Source organism: Suillus paluster (genome assembly GCF_016628075.1).
Source record: "Suillus paluster strain FC165 chromosome Unknown EDB91scaffold_3, whole genome shotgun sequence".
In the NCBI taxonomy this organism is placed as follows: Eukaryota; Fungi; Basidiomycota; class Agaricomycetes; order Boletales; family Suillaceae; genus Suillus; species Suillus paluster.
The window spans coordinates 992,201-1,005,353 of record NW_024537563.1 but is presented as its reverse complement, the minus strand read 5'-3'; the positions used below and the strand labels follow the sequence as shown (position 1 = coordinate 1,005,353).

At 49.3% G+C, this 13,153-nt stretch overlaps 6 protein-coding genes across 6 annotated transcripts; 2 read left to right on the top strand and 4 right to left on the bottom strand.

The window, feature by feature from the left end:
• The first annotated feature begins 797 nt into the window (after nt 1-797).
• Nucleotides 798-3,370, top strand: EDB91DRAFT_1100455 (major facilitator superfamily domain-containing protein). The gene is made up of 17 exons (XM_041317185.1): nt 798-1,022; nt 1,082-1,094; nt 1,280-1,359; nt 1,413-1,461; nt 1,512-1,590; nt 1,647-1,674; nt 1,729-1,802; nt 1,851-1,919; nt 1,970-2,002; nt 2,057-2,098; nt 2,154-2,256; nt 2,307-2,420; nt 2,472-2,565; nt 2,615-2,794; nt 2,852-2,894; nt 2,951-3,013; nt 3,065-3,370. Exons 1-17 carry the CDS (start codon nt 909-911, stop codon nt 3,315-3,317), a joined length of 1,431 nt encoding a protein of 476 aa, XP_041183224.1. The 5' UTR covers nt 798-908; the 3' UTR covers nt 3,318-3,370.
• A 377-nt stretch (nt 3,371-3,747) lies between these two features.
• EDB91DRAFT_1242855 (uncharacterized protein) lies at nt 3,748-5,022 on the bottom strand (the record flags this gene model as incomplete). Its single annotated transcript, XM_041322231.1, has 4 exons — nt 3,748-4,618; nt 4,672-4,854; nt 4,903-4,912; nt 4,965-5,022. 4 exons carry the CDS (start codon nt 5,020-5,022, stop codon nt 3,748-3,750), a joined length of 1,122 nt encoding a protein of 373 aa, XP_041183223.1.
• Nucleotides 5,023-5,655: 633 nt separating this feature from the next.
• On the bottom strand, nt 5,656-7,253 carry EDB91DRAFT_1234258 (cyclic nucleotide-binding-like protein; the record flags this gene model as incomplete). The annotated part of the gene is made up of 3 exons (XM_041321188.1): nt 5,656-5,712; nt 5,760-5,851; nt 5,912-7,253. 3 exons carry the CDS (start codon nt 7,251-7,253, stop codon nt 5,656-5,658), a joined length of 1,491 nt encoding a protein of 496 aa, XP_041183222.1.
• A 412-nt stretch (nt 7,254-7,665) lies between these two features.
• Nucleotides 7,666-9,676, bottom strand: EDB91DRAFT_1100446 (Pkinase-domain-containing protein). The gene is made up of 7 exons (XM_041317184.1): nt 9,457-9,676; nt 9,394-9,406; nt 9,313-9,341; nt 8,835-9,260; nt 8,566-8,781; nt 8,435-8,513; nt 7,666-8,383 (listed from the first exon to the last, which is right to left on the bottom strand). Exons 1-7 carry the CDS (start codon nt 9,469-9,471, stop codon nt 7,899-7,901), a joined length of 1,263 nt encoding a protein of 420 aa, XP_041183221.1. The 5' UTR covers nt 9,472-9,676; the 3' UTR covers nt 7,666-7,898.
• A 65-nt stretch (nt 9,677-9,741) lies between these two features.
• Nucleotides 9,742-11,161, top strand: EDB91DRAFT_423001 (uncharacterized protein). Its single transcript, XM_041327223.1, has 4 exons — nt 9,742-9,774; nt 9,829-9,966; nt 10,021-10,572; nt 10,643-11,161. The coding sequence occupies exons 2-4, from the start codon at nt 9,847-9,849 to the stop codon at nt 11,090-11,092; spliced, it is 1,122 nt and encodes a 373-aa protein (XP_041183220.1). The 5' UTR covers nt 9,742-9,774; nt 9,829-9,846; the 3' UTR covers nt 11,093-11,161.
• A 69-nt stretch (nt 11,162-11,230) lies between these two features.
• On the bottom strand, nt 11,231-13,063 carry EDB91DRAFT_1343243 (uncharacterized protein; the record flags this gene model as incomplete). Its single annotated transcript, XM_041325776.1, has 4 exons — nt 12,795-13,063; nt 12,320-12,744; nt 11,922-12,267; nt 11,231-11,842 (listed from the first exon to the last, which is right to left on the bottom strand). Exons 1-4 carry the CDS (start codon nt 12,999-13,001, stop codon nt 11,231-11,233), a joined length of 1,590 nt encoding a protein of 529 aa, XP_041183219.1. The 5' UTR covers nt 13,002-13,063.
• Nucleotides 13,064-13,153: the final 90 nt, after the last annotated feature.

Genomic DNA, 13,153 nt, shown 5'->3' with positions numbered 1-13,153 from the left:
AGTAGACACAATTCTGAAGTTTGAAAATTTCGTCATCAAAAATTGAAACATGCCTCCAAAAACTGTGTTTTAGCGCTGGTAGAGGCCTGTAGGGCCTTCGGGTGAGTGTAAACAATGTTTTGAGGAATGTATACAGGCTCTGTGAGGTATCCAAGACTCCATCAATGCAATTATTTCGTTCGGGAGTCCTACACGGCGGTGAGACTTGTATTTGTGCACTGTGAAGGCTGTTTAACGTGAATCAAGTCCTTTGCTGTGACACGTAGCGTGGTGAAGAATGAAATCAGAAAATTGAACAGGATTGGATACAGGGCAATGGAAGATTCACCGATATGCATCCATATAGCGCCACTTCGCAGGTGCAAACATTGACTGGCCGGCCTGTCGTTTCGCCTTGGCTCTTGCGGAGGCTTTGTTTAGTAGGGCATGTCTGTCAAGTACAGGACAAATCCGAATGGACTATGTTAACAGGCAAGAAAATTAAATCGGTCCACATTTTGAAACATGGGTGCTTAATTAAAAAAAAAATTAGACTACGTGTCTTTTTAAGCTAGTAAGCCTTTGAGAAATATCCGACGGGGTTCTGAAGTGCGGAGGAGTCGAAAAAGTCTTGCGTGCACTGTAGACTGATCACCGATCTAGCACTGAACCCCTCATAATCTGAGTCATATAGTACACCTTCATGCATCATTTATAATATTGTCACCATGCACCTTCCTTTCGAGGTCTTATCTCTTTGATTTGCCAAGGAAACAATCAGATGTTCTACGGCCAAATATAGCATTCTCATTCTCAGTAAGTACTCTAACCGCCAGCATGGAGTCCGTTGATCCTATGCACCTGATTAGCCTACTTATCTTCTTGTCTCGTCATCGAAAGTCTGACTTCAAAGCCGACCGTCCTGCGAGATGCGTTGGCAGGCTGTCAGGCAGTTCCTCTGGGGGGAGATACCCTCTTCAAGGTTGGAGCGGATGCTTCTCTTGAAATTAGACTGGTTCATTTTGTCATACTGCTGTCTAATGGTATGTTGCGTTGGCTCCTCGTTAAAACACTGACCGCACATGCGTCACTGCGGTGGCAGTATTTCACGAACTGTGAGTTAGGTTCCTTACCTCTGGCATCGGACATTTTGCATGCATTACAGTTTCTGGTGCAGGAAAGCGTCACAGAGACCCGCGATGTGGTCACCGTGAAGCTTTCTCTAAAGCATATCCACTTTGGCATTCACATTATCACTTGATGAATGGGGAATTGTCTCTGACACTGTTCTCGTAACCAGACCTTGATCGAGCAAATGTAAACAATGCGTATGTTTCCGGAATGAAGGAAGAACTCAATATGCAGGGAAATGACTTCAATGTACGTACTTCATATATATGCTTTCAGCGAGCTTTCTCTCAGTGTCTTCATAGAAAATTAATACCATTTTTACGTGTGGCTACATTGTCGGAATGATTCCCAGTAGGCCATAAGCATTTACGTTACCCGTGTGCCCCATTCAACCCTTTTAGACAACTTGATGCTCCAGATCGTCCCTCCAAGAGTATGGTTTCCATCAATGCAGATAGTGTGGGGTGTGCTCACCTTCTGGTTCGTTTTCTGTTGAGAATGCAACGAGCATGATAATGACGAGCTTGATGATATAGTTCAAGTAGCGTCCAGAACGTCCAACAGGTATGATCCGTCAATACTACTGATTATCTCCATGCTAACCGTTTCCGCGCATAGCTGTACGCTATCAGATTCTTCCAAGGCATATCAGAAGCATCGACCTTTGTAGGCACCCACTATATTCTTGGATCGTCAGTGTTCTATTTATCCCAGGAATATCACTTATGCGATCCCTGAAGTTGGTATAAGCCTGGGGAGCTGGGTAAACGCTCAGGAATTTTTACAAGTTCGGGTCTTGCTGGAACACTGTAAGGCAATCATCCAACGTTCGTTCGTTCGTTCCGCTGACAGTCGGTAGGTTTTCTGGTGTGCTTCAAGCAGCCGTTTACCAGTAAGATATCATATTTTCCACGGGGATCAACATTTTAAACTGAATTACTATGAGACATCTTGGAGGCGTCGGCGGAAGAAGCGGATGGCGGTGGCTGTAAGCTCCTGAGATAACTGATGGAACGGCATAGCTCAGAACATCATTAATTCAGCTTCATCATCGATGGTGTCATCACGCTCCCAATCGCGCTTTACGGCTTTCTCGTTTTCCCCGATGTGCCGTCGACCACCAAAATATTTTACCTCAGTGAAGAGGTATGTCTTCTGAAGATACGTGAACTTCCAATTTCATATCTTCCCCGCAGGAACGGGTTCTCTCCCAAACCCGTCTTGACTCTGATGTTGTCCATCATGGTCTCTCTTGGGATCTCGCTAAGAGAGTGCTTAGCCGCTGGCGTTGGTACGGGTGCAGTCTCCTCGTAAGCGTCTTCCGTTACTCGACGAGTAAGGATAAACAACTGTTCGTGCAGTTCGCCGTCTCAGGAGAAACTGAAAGTTTCGGCTCCAACAATTTAATGGGCCAATGGCTGTCTGCCATCGGCGGTTATACCGTCGAGCAAGTCGGTGGGCACATTACTTACCTGTATCTTTCTGTGCCTGATACGTTTATCAGATTACTATCCAAGTGGAGTCACAGCTTTCGGTATTGCATCCACGCTCGTCTGCGCTACCTGGACAGACTATACGCGAGCAAGATGGCCCGTACTCGTGTACATGTGCTTCTGCTGCACAGTCGCTGCGATCTGTATCCTTGTGTGGAGTACTCCAACGGGATTGAAATTCTTCGCGTATTGTTCGTAATTTCTACCATTGAGGTTACTTCTTTGCAAACTCAGTTCGTCCCTCTCAGATTTCGCAGGAGCCGCGTATTCCGGACAAGCTACCACGTTTGCGTCAGCTACATCTATGTACTGCCATATTAACTCTTGCTGATTTTATTGTTCTGTAGTTGGGCAAACCAGATATGTGCAGATGATTATCAAGAACGTGCTATTGTGCTTGCCTCCATGAAGTTAATTTTTCCTTTGTTTCCTGCTGGCCCCAAACTGACTTGAACAACAAGCATGTGGAACAACGCAGTCAACGCCTGGTGGCCACTCCTCTTTTACCCTGCCACAGATGCGCCTCGCTTCAAAAAGGGCATGATCGCCATGATTTGCACCTGTGCAGCGACATTGGGCGTGACTTGGCTGGTATGGTATTTAGAGCGGAGAGAGCACCGTTTGGCAGAAAGGAAAGTCGTAGAGGATGCAGACCAGATGAGAGAGGAGAGCGCGAGCCCCACCGAAACACACAAGCCGTTGAAGGGGGAGTAGTAACAAAGGTTATTCATTGTGCTTGTCACACGAAAACCATTCAATATAACAGTCAAAAAACAATTTTGATCCATGGAGACATCAAGAAAACACTACGGATACAATGACGCTCGCAACACGCAACGACACTTTGAAGTGGGTAACCTACGCCTACATCATGACAGCTCAACAAGAATCAAAAACCACATATCTGATGGGCACAGCACATCAGAATGCATTAATGATAACTATAAAAAAACGGTAACATCGGAAATACGAGCGCTGCTCAATGAATGCATTCAAGTTAAAGCAAGAAAGCATGGTCGGAGGGAAACCAAAAAACGGTGTCCGCCACTTGGAAGGGTAAGTCCAGTAGGGGTATAAACCGGGTATAAATGATGTCGAGGTCGCAAATTTAGTGATTGACAACCTGCAGACACATCTTAGTATGCTATGAAGGTTGAGCGAGAAGTAAACATGCCTGGAGCATTCCTGTGTATGGATCTTCCTCCGAGTTATCAGGCAACGCAGGAGTAGGTGCATCACCGGCGGGTGCAGAAGGGCTCGTAGACCGAGGAATTGGTGAGACCGGGGGTTCCTGACCCTGCATGTAATAGTGCGAGGGAAGAACTGGGGAGCGAGAGGGGTCATAGACAGGATTTGGAAGGAGAGGTGGAACAGGCTTGCGATTCGAATATTTACGAGTAAGATTGGCGCTACTCGTATTAACTGCATTGTCGTTGTTATAGACGGGGCCCTGAGTAGAAGGGGCTTGATAAGCAGCTGCCTGTTGTTCGTATCCTTGGCCATAGTAAGGGTATTTAGGAGGGACCGGTGGTGCATATGCAAGATTGGGGGCATAGCCCAAGCCATGGCCATGACCTGAGGAACTGCCACTAAGTCTGTACTTGTCAGAGGTGTTCATTCTGCTCTCCTCATCAACATAGTGCTCAGACACCATCGGGTCAAACGTGATAGCATCGGCGATCACGCCCTCAAGACGATTGTGGCGGCGACGGCGGATGGTGTACGTTACGACGACGAAAATGATAACCATGACCACGATTCCAACTAAGGCGAATACTCCGCCTTCCAAAGGCTTGTTTTGCAAGAAGGACTCAGCAGGTGCAGCGGTGGCAGACGTGGAACTAGTCGCGATACTAGTCACGTAGACAATGCTGGTGCCATCGGTGGAAGTATAAACGATCTGAGAAGTGGAAGGTGTGGGTGTGGGTGTGGGCGTGGACGTGGGCGTAGGTGTAGGCGTAGGTATGGAATTCGGTGTGGGTGCCGACGTAGATGAAGTTGAAGGTGTGCTGCTGCTGGTCAAACCAGTTAGTGAGCTGACGCCTGTTGCAAGAGATGTGTAGCTTACGAGGTAGTGGATGTAGTAGAAGCGGATTTTATAGTCGAGCCTGTCGAACTAAAAGAGGAAGAGGTTAGGGATTGACTCGTGGATGTTACGCCATTGACAAGGCTAGTGAAGGCACTAAAAATTCCACCAAGGGGGTTGGAGACTGAAGGGGTTGCTGCCGTCTGGGTGCCAGAGCTCCCATCACTGGTGTTACTTCAGCTAGCAGCTCACCATACACGAACAATATCTCACAGTAAATCCACTGTTTGGGATGTCAGAATAGCACTTGAAAATCATCACAAGAAAACACTCACATCCATCAAGGCCCTGCCTTCGGACGAAATCAGCATCTAAACCACTGAGTGCATCCATGAGGAGTCGTCAATGATTTAACGTGCAAAAAAGAGTGGCGATTGAGTGAGTGTAGTGATATTTATTTGAGTCCTTGGAAGCAAGCAAACTGACAGCAAAGCCCTGCCTACGTATGAATGAACAGGTGGCGGGGAATTGGAAAAAAGCAGTCGATGGGAAAAGAAAAGAATGGTTGGGGCCAGAAAGGACTGTGAAGAATATGATTTACTGTGGACGAGTTAGTTCAAGTTGACAGCGCTTGTGACCCTCCTTTGTTTACAGGAATTCGATGAATCACGCGTGGGACCCTGATTTGCGCACTTTGGGGCACAATTGTTGGCATCACGACTCATCGATACAGGCTGTCCGGCAGTAACAATGTGATGCATGGCCATTCAGCGCTTCAGCGACTCTCCAGAGGTCTCATCTCAAAGTCGTCAGAGTCGCAGACTGGATTCGCGGTACTTGGAAAGAATGGAAGAACATCTTAACACAAGTACGTAGAAGACGCCCGAGGAGAGTTACATAAATATTATCTCATATATATAAGTAGGGCCGCTGTCCGACAACGATAACGACAACCCTAAGGATACAATAATTTCACTATAAGACGCGGGGTATATAAAATCAAGAAAGAATCCCTCTCATTTCAGATCAGTGGTTTAATCTGGAAGAAAGACCATAACTCTCTCCAGCCTTCCTCTCCATTATCTCCCGAAGAGGCCCAAGGAAGTCGTGTGAATGAAGGCGTGTCCAACTGCCGCAACCTTCAACTTCGGCTGTGACGGATCGGCCCGGTGCACCGCGCTCACCGTCGCCGCCCTAGGTTCCGATCTAAGCAAAGATAGCTCTGTTAAGATGCACGTCAGCTATTCGAGCCCTGCAAAAGAACAATACCAAAAACACTAACCGCCGAAATAGTCACCCTTTTTCAGTCGGCCTACTGTGATCTCGCGGTACTCACCCTCCTCTCCTTGTTGCATCTTAGTCACAATAGCCTCACCTTCCTCTACGAAGAAGAAGGTATCTCCCATCTCTCCCTGTCGAAGCACCGCCTCTCCGTCAGGGTGTACTTTGCTAACCAGGGCATCTGCGATTTTACTGCGCTCTCCTGGTTCAAGGGAGGACAAGAGGGGGACACTGGAGAGGAAATGCTCATACATCGTCCGACGTCTGTGAGCTGCTTTGAGAATGATTGTGCGGAAAGTGGTGCGGTCAAGAGCCCAAACAGTGGAGGGCTCGATTGCCTGCACGGTCGCCGCACGTGGATGACCATACATTAGCGCAAGCTCGCCGAAAGAAGTTCCAGGCTTGCACTCTGAAACCCTCCGACCAAAGACAGGGTGATATCCCGGCTGGAGGAATTTTTCGGGCTGCGAGGAGTGATTTGCGGTATCTGCTAGCCATGTGGGCGGTAGTGGCTCAGGATGGATGTAGCAGTAAAAAAGTCCTGATTCGACGACGTAGAAATATTCTCCTACATCCCCTTGCCGAATGATCACTTCATCCGTGGCGAGGTGGCGCTCCTGCATTGCATTGAGCACGCCAGTCTCCTGCTCCTCGTCGAGATCCCTAAAAATAAAATTATTTGCAATGGACGCTTTTATGCGGCGAAGTTGGTCGACTGTCTTGTGGTATACGGGGAGTGGATCGTCATGACCACTGTCTACGGCGATAGGCTCAGCACTGACGGACACACGACGCGCCAGAATGGTGGATGAAGGTGCGTGGAGGTAATCCCCCATGCCCAGAGCGAGGGAATTAGACATGGTGGGCGTTGAAGCCACATCATAGCGCGCGAATGAGTTTGGATCAATGGTCAACGGTGAAGTTGGGGCCAGGTCACGTCCATCTAGGGTAAACGTCGGGTGAGCCATGCCATTGGTCGCCCCGTTTGTTTCTACGGACAAAAGTGCATTTCCTGGCACATTGAGAGTCCCAAATGGACTGTGCGAGAAGGGGGCATGGAGGGATGATGCACGACGCTGCTGAGGAAGAACCTGAGAGAATGGAGAAATGGGTGTAGGTATGGAGTTACGAGGGCCGATATTAACAGGCGAGTCCAAATAAAACTCGGATGGCAGCTCATGAACTGTGGACAGACCACGTTGTTGAAGCGCGTCTCGTGTTCGCGTCCGTTGTTCTTCCAGCCGAGACTGAAACCAATTAGCACAGAACTGTAGAGCGTCTTTGGGTTGCACCCGACAAACGTCGCGAGTCAGTTCAGTTATAAGAGTGTCAAACGTAGACATGACTCTAAGTACTTGATGGGGATTGTTTAATGAGTTACGTCGGATGTGTGAGTTGGTTTTATAGTCGTGAGCCACTTGCACTCAAGGCACCGAAGAAACAAGAGACGCGCATCCACGTGGCCACGTAACATTACCTTTTCCAGTTTCAAGTCAAAACATATTATACAAAAGCCCTTTCATAAAAAAATGTCGCGTGTTGTGCTTCTCGGATCAGTCATCCTCGGAAACGTGTGTCCCACTTAAAGGGGTATCGATTTGAACCTCAATGTGAAGCTCGTTCTCGAGATTCGATGTCCGAGACAAGGGTGATTGATATCTTCAAGGTGATGCTGTAGATTACAACACGCCAGTCTCTTTCGAGTCACCTCGCTCACCGTTCCATCTATTTTAACTGTCCACTCAACAAACAATATTAAAACGTTAACTCCTCCCGTGGATGAAACGTGAAGGGATGCTTCGAATCGATTACAGGCGCAATCTGCGTTACAACACTAATGATTACAACATTCTTCCGTCCCAGAGGGCTTGATACATAAAACAGGAACAATGCCTGGAAAAAACGTGGCGAAACATCAAATAACAAATCCTTCTAGACCACCAGAACGCTTTGTGCCAAATACGACGAATCCCACAAGCTAGAGTGCACTAGCGTGCATGTTGCTGATACTGTGCAGGAAACCCAGCAGGGTATCCCGGTGCGACCTGTTGATTCATATGAGCTTGGGCTTGGGCATGGGCATGTGCTTGAGCCTGTGCCTGAGCTTGTGCTATTGCCTGTGCCTGTGCCTGTGCTTGAACTTGCGCCTGCATCCTTGCAGCGTCCTGAGTGCTATACATGGGCTGCTGACCGTGTGGATAAACCGTCGCTGGGGCTATTGTGTTCTGAGACGACCCTGGTGGAGGGATTGTATTGTGGGGTTGCTGCTGCTGAGCCTGCTGCTGTTGTTGCTGCTGTGCGTGGGCATGGGGGTGAGGAAAATTGAATTGAGGGGGTGGCATCGACCCAGGAGTCGAACTCGGGCCGTAGGCAGGGCTTACGGTGGAGGTAAAGTAAGGGTGTGAAAGGGCTTCAGTGGCCGTTATACGCTTTGCGGGATCAAATTGTAGTAGCCGTTCAAGCAAGTCGAGGGCTGCACTGCATTCAGTTCAGGTCCAGCATATTATTGGGCACGGTTAGTTACCTTGAGGAGAGGCCTTGGGAAGCACTTGGGCGAATGAGATCTTTGGGTATCTTGGGTATTGTTTTAGGGTGATTTCGGGCTATGAGAGAAATGAGCATTCTCTACTTCTCGCTATAATTAAGATATCTCACCGATTCAGTCGCTATCTTCCTCAGAACTCGATCGTCCGGCGTGCCGACAATGCGCATGATATGAAGTAACTGATCCTGGTTGTCGCGGCCGCGGAAAAGAGGCACTCCAGAAATCATCTCCGCGAAGATGCAACCGCACGACCACACATCAATCGACGTGTTGTACGTACGTGATCCCAGAAGTACATCTGGTGCACGATACCATAATGTGACGACCTAGAACCACACCTCAGCCGGGCCGCCGTAAGACTCACCATACACGAGCCTACCTCGTTAGAAAATGTGTTCACTGGCACGCCAAATGCACGTGCGAGACCAAAGTCACCAAGCTTCAGCTCCCCCTTGCGATTTATAAGAAGGTTTTGGGGCTTCAGGTCCCTATGTAGGACTCTGTTCTCGTGGCAAAACGACGTGCCCTTGAGGAGCTGATACATGAAACTTCGCACGGTCATAGGGTCGAGCGCTCCGCGATCGCCGTGCTGGTCCATATATTTCTTGAGATCCTGCTCACAGTATTCAAAGATCAGAACAAGTTTTGTCTCCGTGTGTATGACATCGTGGAGGCGGACGATGTTGACATGCTTGAGCTCTTTCATGAGGGAGATCTCACGGATGGCGGTGGAGGGTGTTCCTTCCTCTGCGTCGAGATGTATCTCCTTGAGCGCGACGATCTCATTGGTCGTTCGTGAACGACCCTAGTACCCAGATAAGCTTTGAAGCGATACAACAGAAGCAGCAATCGCCTACTTTGAACACGGTGGCGTATGTACCCTCGCCTGCACAAGCAGGGGTTAGACAATCCTGATTATCGTGCAATGCAGATCATACCAAGTTTCTCTAACTACTTAATGTCAGCTCATATACCGTATAAGAGCGCAACGAGGAGTTTACCTGAATGTAATTCATCGTCGATCGTGCTACTACCTGAGCTGATTACTTGGGGTGTTGAGCTTGCAGTGATGTCGTAGAATGTAACAGATGGAAAGATCGTAAGGGCGCCCTCCCTGTTCCTTTCTACACAGCGTGCACTGGAAAACGGGCGGTTTTGTTAGGCGAGCGTGAGTGCCGACTTGGAGCCTTCGAGTGACTTCGAGGAAGACCGATTCTGACCGAATCAAGAGTGAATTTCCTGCTCCCGATTAGGAAATGCAAGAAAGCAGCTGCACGTGACTTGCAGAATATTTGTTTCTCCCCGTCCATCAACACTAGGTATGCCTGAGCTCATATCGCTATCTTGGATTGACCCAAAAATTGTTTAAACAGGTGAAAAGACATACTAACATGTCCAGTGTCCCCCCATCCAAAAAAGCGCGCACTAAATCATCATCGCGCAAAGCCAAGCCATCCATATCACAGACCGCCCCAGATGAAGTCCTCATAGACTCAGAGCCTGCATCTGCTGTACGTGTCTAATACCGTGACAAAAACCGGAAACTTGATGTAGGCTTATTATAGTCTGCATCAAAAACTGCCCGGTACGCCGAGTCCTCATCTCTTGCGGTGCACTCTGGCGTCGAGCTCGGGGAGGATCAAGCGATGGAAGACCTTGCCGCATCTCAGATCGAAGGTGCACTTGATGCTGATCTCGCGGAACTCTCCCTTGGCCAGCGTCTCGCCGCAATATCAGGTGATGCACGCCCCTCCTCATCAGATTCTGAAGAAGAAGGGCAATCCCAATCACCACGAAAACAAAAGCAGGACGCGCCGAATGTTGTACCTGCACACTCACTTACCAGAACACTTATACAAGCGCTCCACTCATCTGACTCGAAACTGCTTGAAACTTGTCTTGCACATTCTGACCCGGCATTGGTACGGAACACTGTGCGGCGGTTACCGCCCCAGCTGGCGGTGCCGTTGCTCACGACATGTGTAGAGCGTCTTGGCCGTGGTCCACGCGCAGCAAGCATGAAAGGCGGTGGCGGAGGCGCCAGTTCGCAACGGGGTATGGGTCTCGTTATATGGGTCAAGACTGTCCTTGCAGTCCATAGCGGTCATCTTATGACGGTACGTCCCTGAAATAAAGAAAAAACTGTTCCCCACATGCGTTACAAACCAATTTCAATTTCATTTATAGATGCCCGACCTTGTATCACGGCTCTCAGGTCTACACGTTACACTGACGTCCCGGCTTGCATTACAAGACTCCCTCCTCTCACTGAACGGTCGGCTAGATATGGTACTCTCACAGATCGAGATGCGTTCGTCCACCGCACCCACGCTGCTTGCACCCCATAAGAATGGGGTATCAACAGCATCACAAGGAGAGAGGCAGCCAACGAGATACGTGGAAGGCGATAGCGAAGAGGAGGGCATGGAAGTTGGTGTAGAGAGTGGAGAGGATGAAGGAAGTGTAGAAGATATAGAGCTCGGTGGTGAAAGTGAAGCTGAGGAAACGGACGAACAGGGCAGTGACGAAGAAGACGAAGAAGAAGATTCAGACGGCGAAGGACCTACATTAAATGGGTTCATCGATGATGAGGCAGAGGAGTTCGAGGACGACGAAGAGGATGATGAGAGTGAATAATATCCGTCCCACACATCAGCGCTCAGCTTTGCACCTTGCACATTTATCATCTGATATAGTACACAAACCCTTTGAACGCAGAGTTGGAATTCCTCCTGTGCAAAGTCCATTCAACACGAAATATATATCCGATCATTGCTATAAATCATCTACCCACTCTCCGCCTCTGACGCGCTGAATATAAGTTTTCACCCATAGAGTGCGCCTTCCATCCTGCACCCGCAGCGCAGCCGTCATGTCCTCCCTCTTTCTGTCATCCTCGCTCAATTCCTGTCCTTCTACTCTCTCAACCTCTCGTTCCATGGCGTTCACTTCTGTTCGTAAACGCCCTTCCCTTGTCCTCAGCGCTGCGCGCCTGCGGTTCCATACATCCGGATGGAGAGTCAGCACAATCAAACTTACGAAGGTTGACACCTTGTGCATCAGACTCGGTGGCGAAAGTGGCGCGCGCAGTGAAGACGTCGGCCAGAGTAACTTATTCTCCGAATCGATGCCTATACGTGCGAGGAGGTCCAGAAGAGAGGTGGAGTTGCTGGAGGGTGGAGGCCCCTGCGCTTCTTGAGTCTGTGTGTGCGCTTGTGTGTCGGACTGAGAAGAAGGTGCAGGAGTCCCTGGTGGATCTCCAGGTTGACCCTGGCCTGGAGCCTGTCTTGCAGCCTCAGCAGCAACACCAGCTAAACGCTCCCTCTCCCGATTAAGTGGTCCGAGTACAACATTCCGCACATTCGTCCACATCTCATAGACGATCCACTGCGATGATGCACAAACCCAGCAGCGGCTTGCGTGTTGGGGAAAAGAAGTACAGCAAGAGCAAAGTGCGGAAAAATACCATCACCAAGGGAGCCAGTAGCGCACGAACCGGAATATCGGGGAGTATCTGGGCTTCATCTCCTGGTGCTTGTACATTCGCTCCGACGCCAATCTGACCATTGACATCGACGTCGATATTAACGTTCGGGTTAGCACGAAGTGGGGGAAGGCCAAGCTGCTGGAGGAGTTCATTTAGATGAGGTGGTACAGTGTCAGTGGAGGAAGTGGTCGGTGTTGGCGTCGGTGGTTGAGGCAACGGTTGAAAGGACAATATCGAAAATGTATAGGTCAAGACCTTGAGGGCGTGTACTTGCCCGGCGGTAGGCTTTGAACCTGGATTGCAGAGGGAGAGGTATGACTTGCCACTAATGAATATTAATTCAAAGTACATCTCATTACACACAAGATTCAGCTCACTTAGTAGTCATCAATTCGTACTGCAGTCCAGGGCCGTCGCCAGGCTGAAAGAAAGGATATGGCTCGTCCAGTACTGAAGGCCAAACATATCCCTTCTTCTCGAGGTTCTCCAATGCAATTGTGCGAAACGGAATGACTGAATTTTGTGGGTGCTCAATGAGCCCTCTAGTGAGCTTGGATAGAGCAACCTGATGGACATAGGCGATAAATTGGTGGTCTAGAGGTAAATGTGTGAAAGGATGAGATTGTGTCCCGGGAGGGGCTGAGGGGGTGTTGGAAGGAGCGTCGCATTGTGTTGAGGGTGATTTCCCTTTGTCGGATATAGGGATCGTGGATGATGTTGCACTAGAATTCGAAGTTGGGGGGGCACCAGACCAAGCGGAGGGGTGCACGGACAGGTGGACGATGCGTTGCTCGTCTGTCATCTAAATCTTGCATCAGATACTGTTCCGAAAAGTCGTAGTATCCCCATTACCTTCCATACATCCGATATTTTCTCTTGGTCGCCGAGGTAGCGCCCCCTCCAGATTATACGCTGTCCCTCGACACAGGGCTGTCCAGCGCAGGACGCTGAAATTGCATGTTTGACATCGAGCACGGTAGCGGATATGGGAACATCGACTGTAAATGAAAGCGAGTAAGTGGGTAGCTCGACGCGGACAGCGACGAGGGACTCAGTCATCGTTGCGATGGTGGTGATGACTGTTCGCTGTCCAGCAGACAGTGCATGGTCATACGTGGAACTCGTCCACGTGACTACTCCATGACCGTGTCCGACTCTCGGGCAAGACTTTAAGCTTCTTTGTTCATCAGTGTGTCGTACGCCCGGGCCCG

What these genes read in the sequence shown, in the direction of transcription:
- EDB91DRAFT_423001 (XM_041327223.1), top strand. Translation starts at nt 9,847, where the DNA reads ATGTCCAGTGTCCCCCCATCCAAAAAAGCGCGCACTAAATCATCATCG. An exon ending in ACTCAGAGCCTGCATCTGCT is followed by an intron (nt 9,967 to 10,020) that starts GTACGTGTCTAA and finishes GGCTTATTATAG; the next exon opens with TCTGCATCAAAAACTGCCCG. An exon ending in ATAGCGGTCATCTTATGACG is followed by an intron (nt 10,573 to 10,642) that starts GTACGTCCCTGA and finishes TTTCATTTATAG; the next exon opens with ATGCCCGACCTTGTATCACG.
- EDB91DRAFT_1100446 (XM_041317184.1), bottom strand. An exon ending in CATACGCCACCGTGTTCAAA is followed by an intron (nt 9,261 to 9,312) that starts GTAGGCGATTGC and finishes TCTGGGTACTAG; the next exon opens with GGTCGTTCACGAACGACCAA. An exon ending in TGAACACATTTTCTAACGAG is followed by an intron (nt 8,782 to 8,834) that starts GTAGGCTCGTGT and finishes GTGTGGTTCTAG; the next exon opens with GTCGTCACATTATGGTATCG.
- EDB91DRAFT_1100455 (XM_041317185.1), top strand. Translation starts at nt 909, where the DNA reads ATGCGTTGGCAGGCTGTCAGGCAGTTCCTCTGGGGGGAGATACCCTCT. An exon ending in GGACAAGCTACCACGTTTGC is followed by an intron (nt 2,895 to 2,950) that starts GTCAGCTACATC and finishes ATTGTTCTGTAG; the next exon opens with TTGGGCAAACCAGATATGTG. An exon ending in ATTGTGCTTGCCTCCATGAA is followed by an intron (nt 3,014 to 3,064) that starts GTTAATTTTTCC and finishes TTGAACAACAAG; the next exon opens with CATGTGGAACAACGCAGTCA.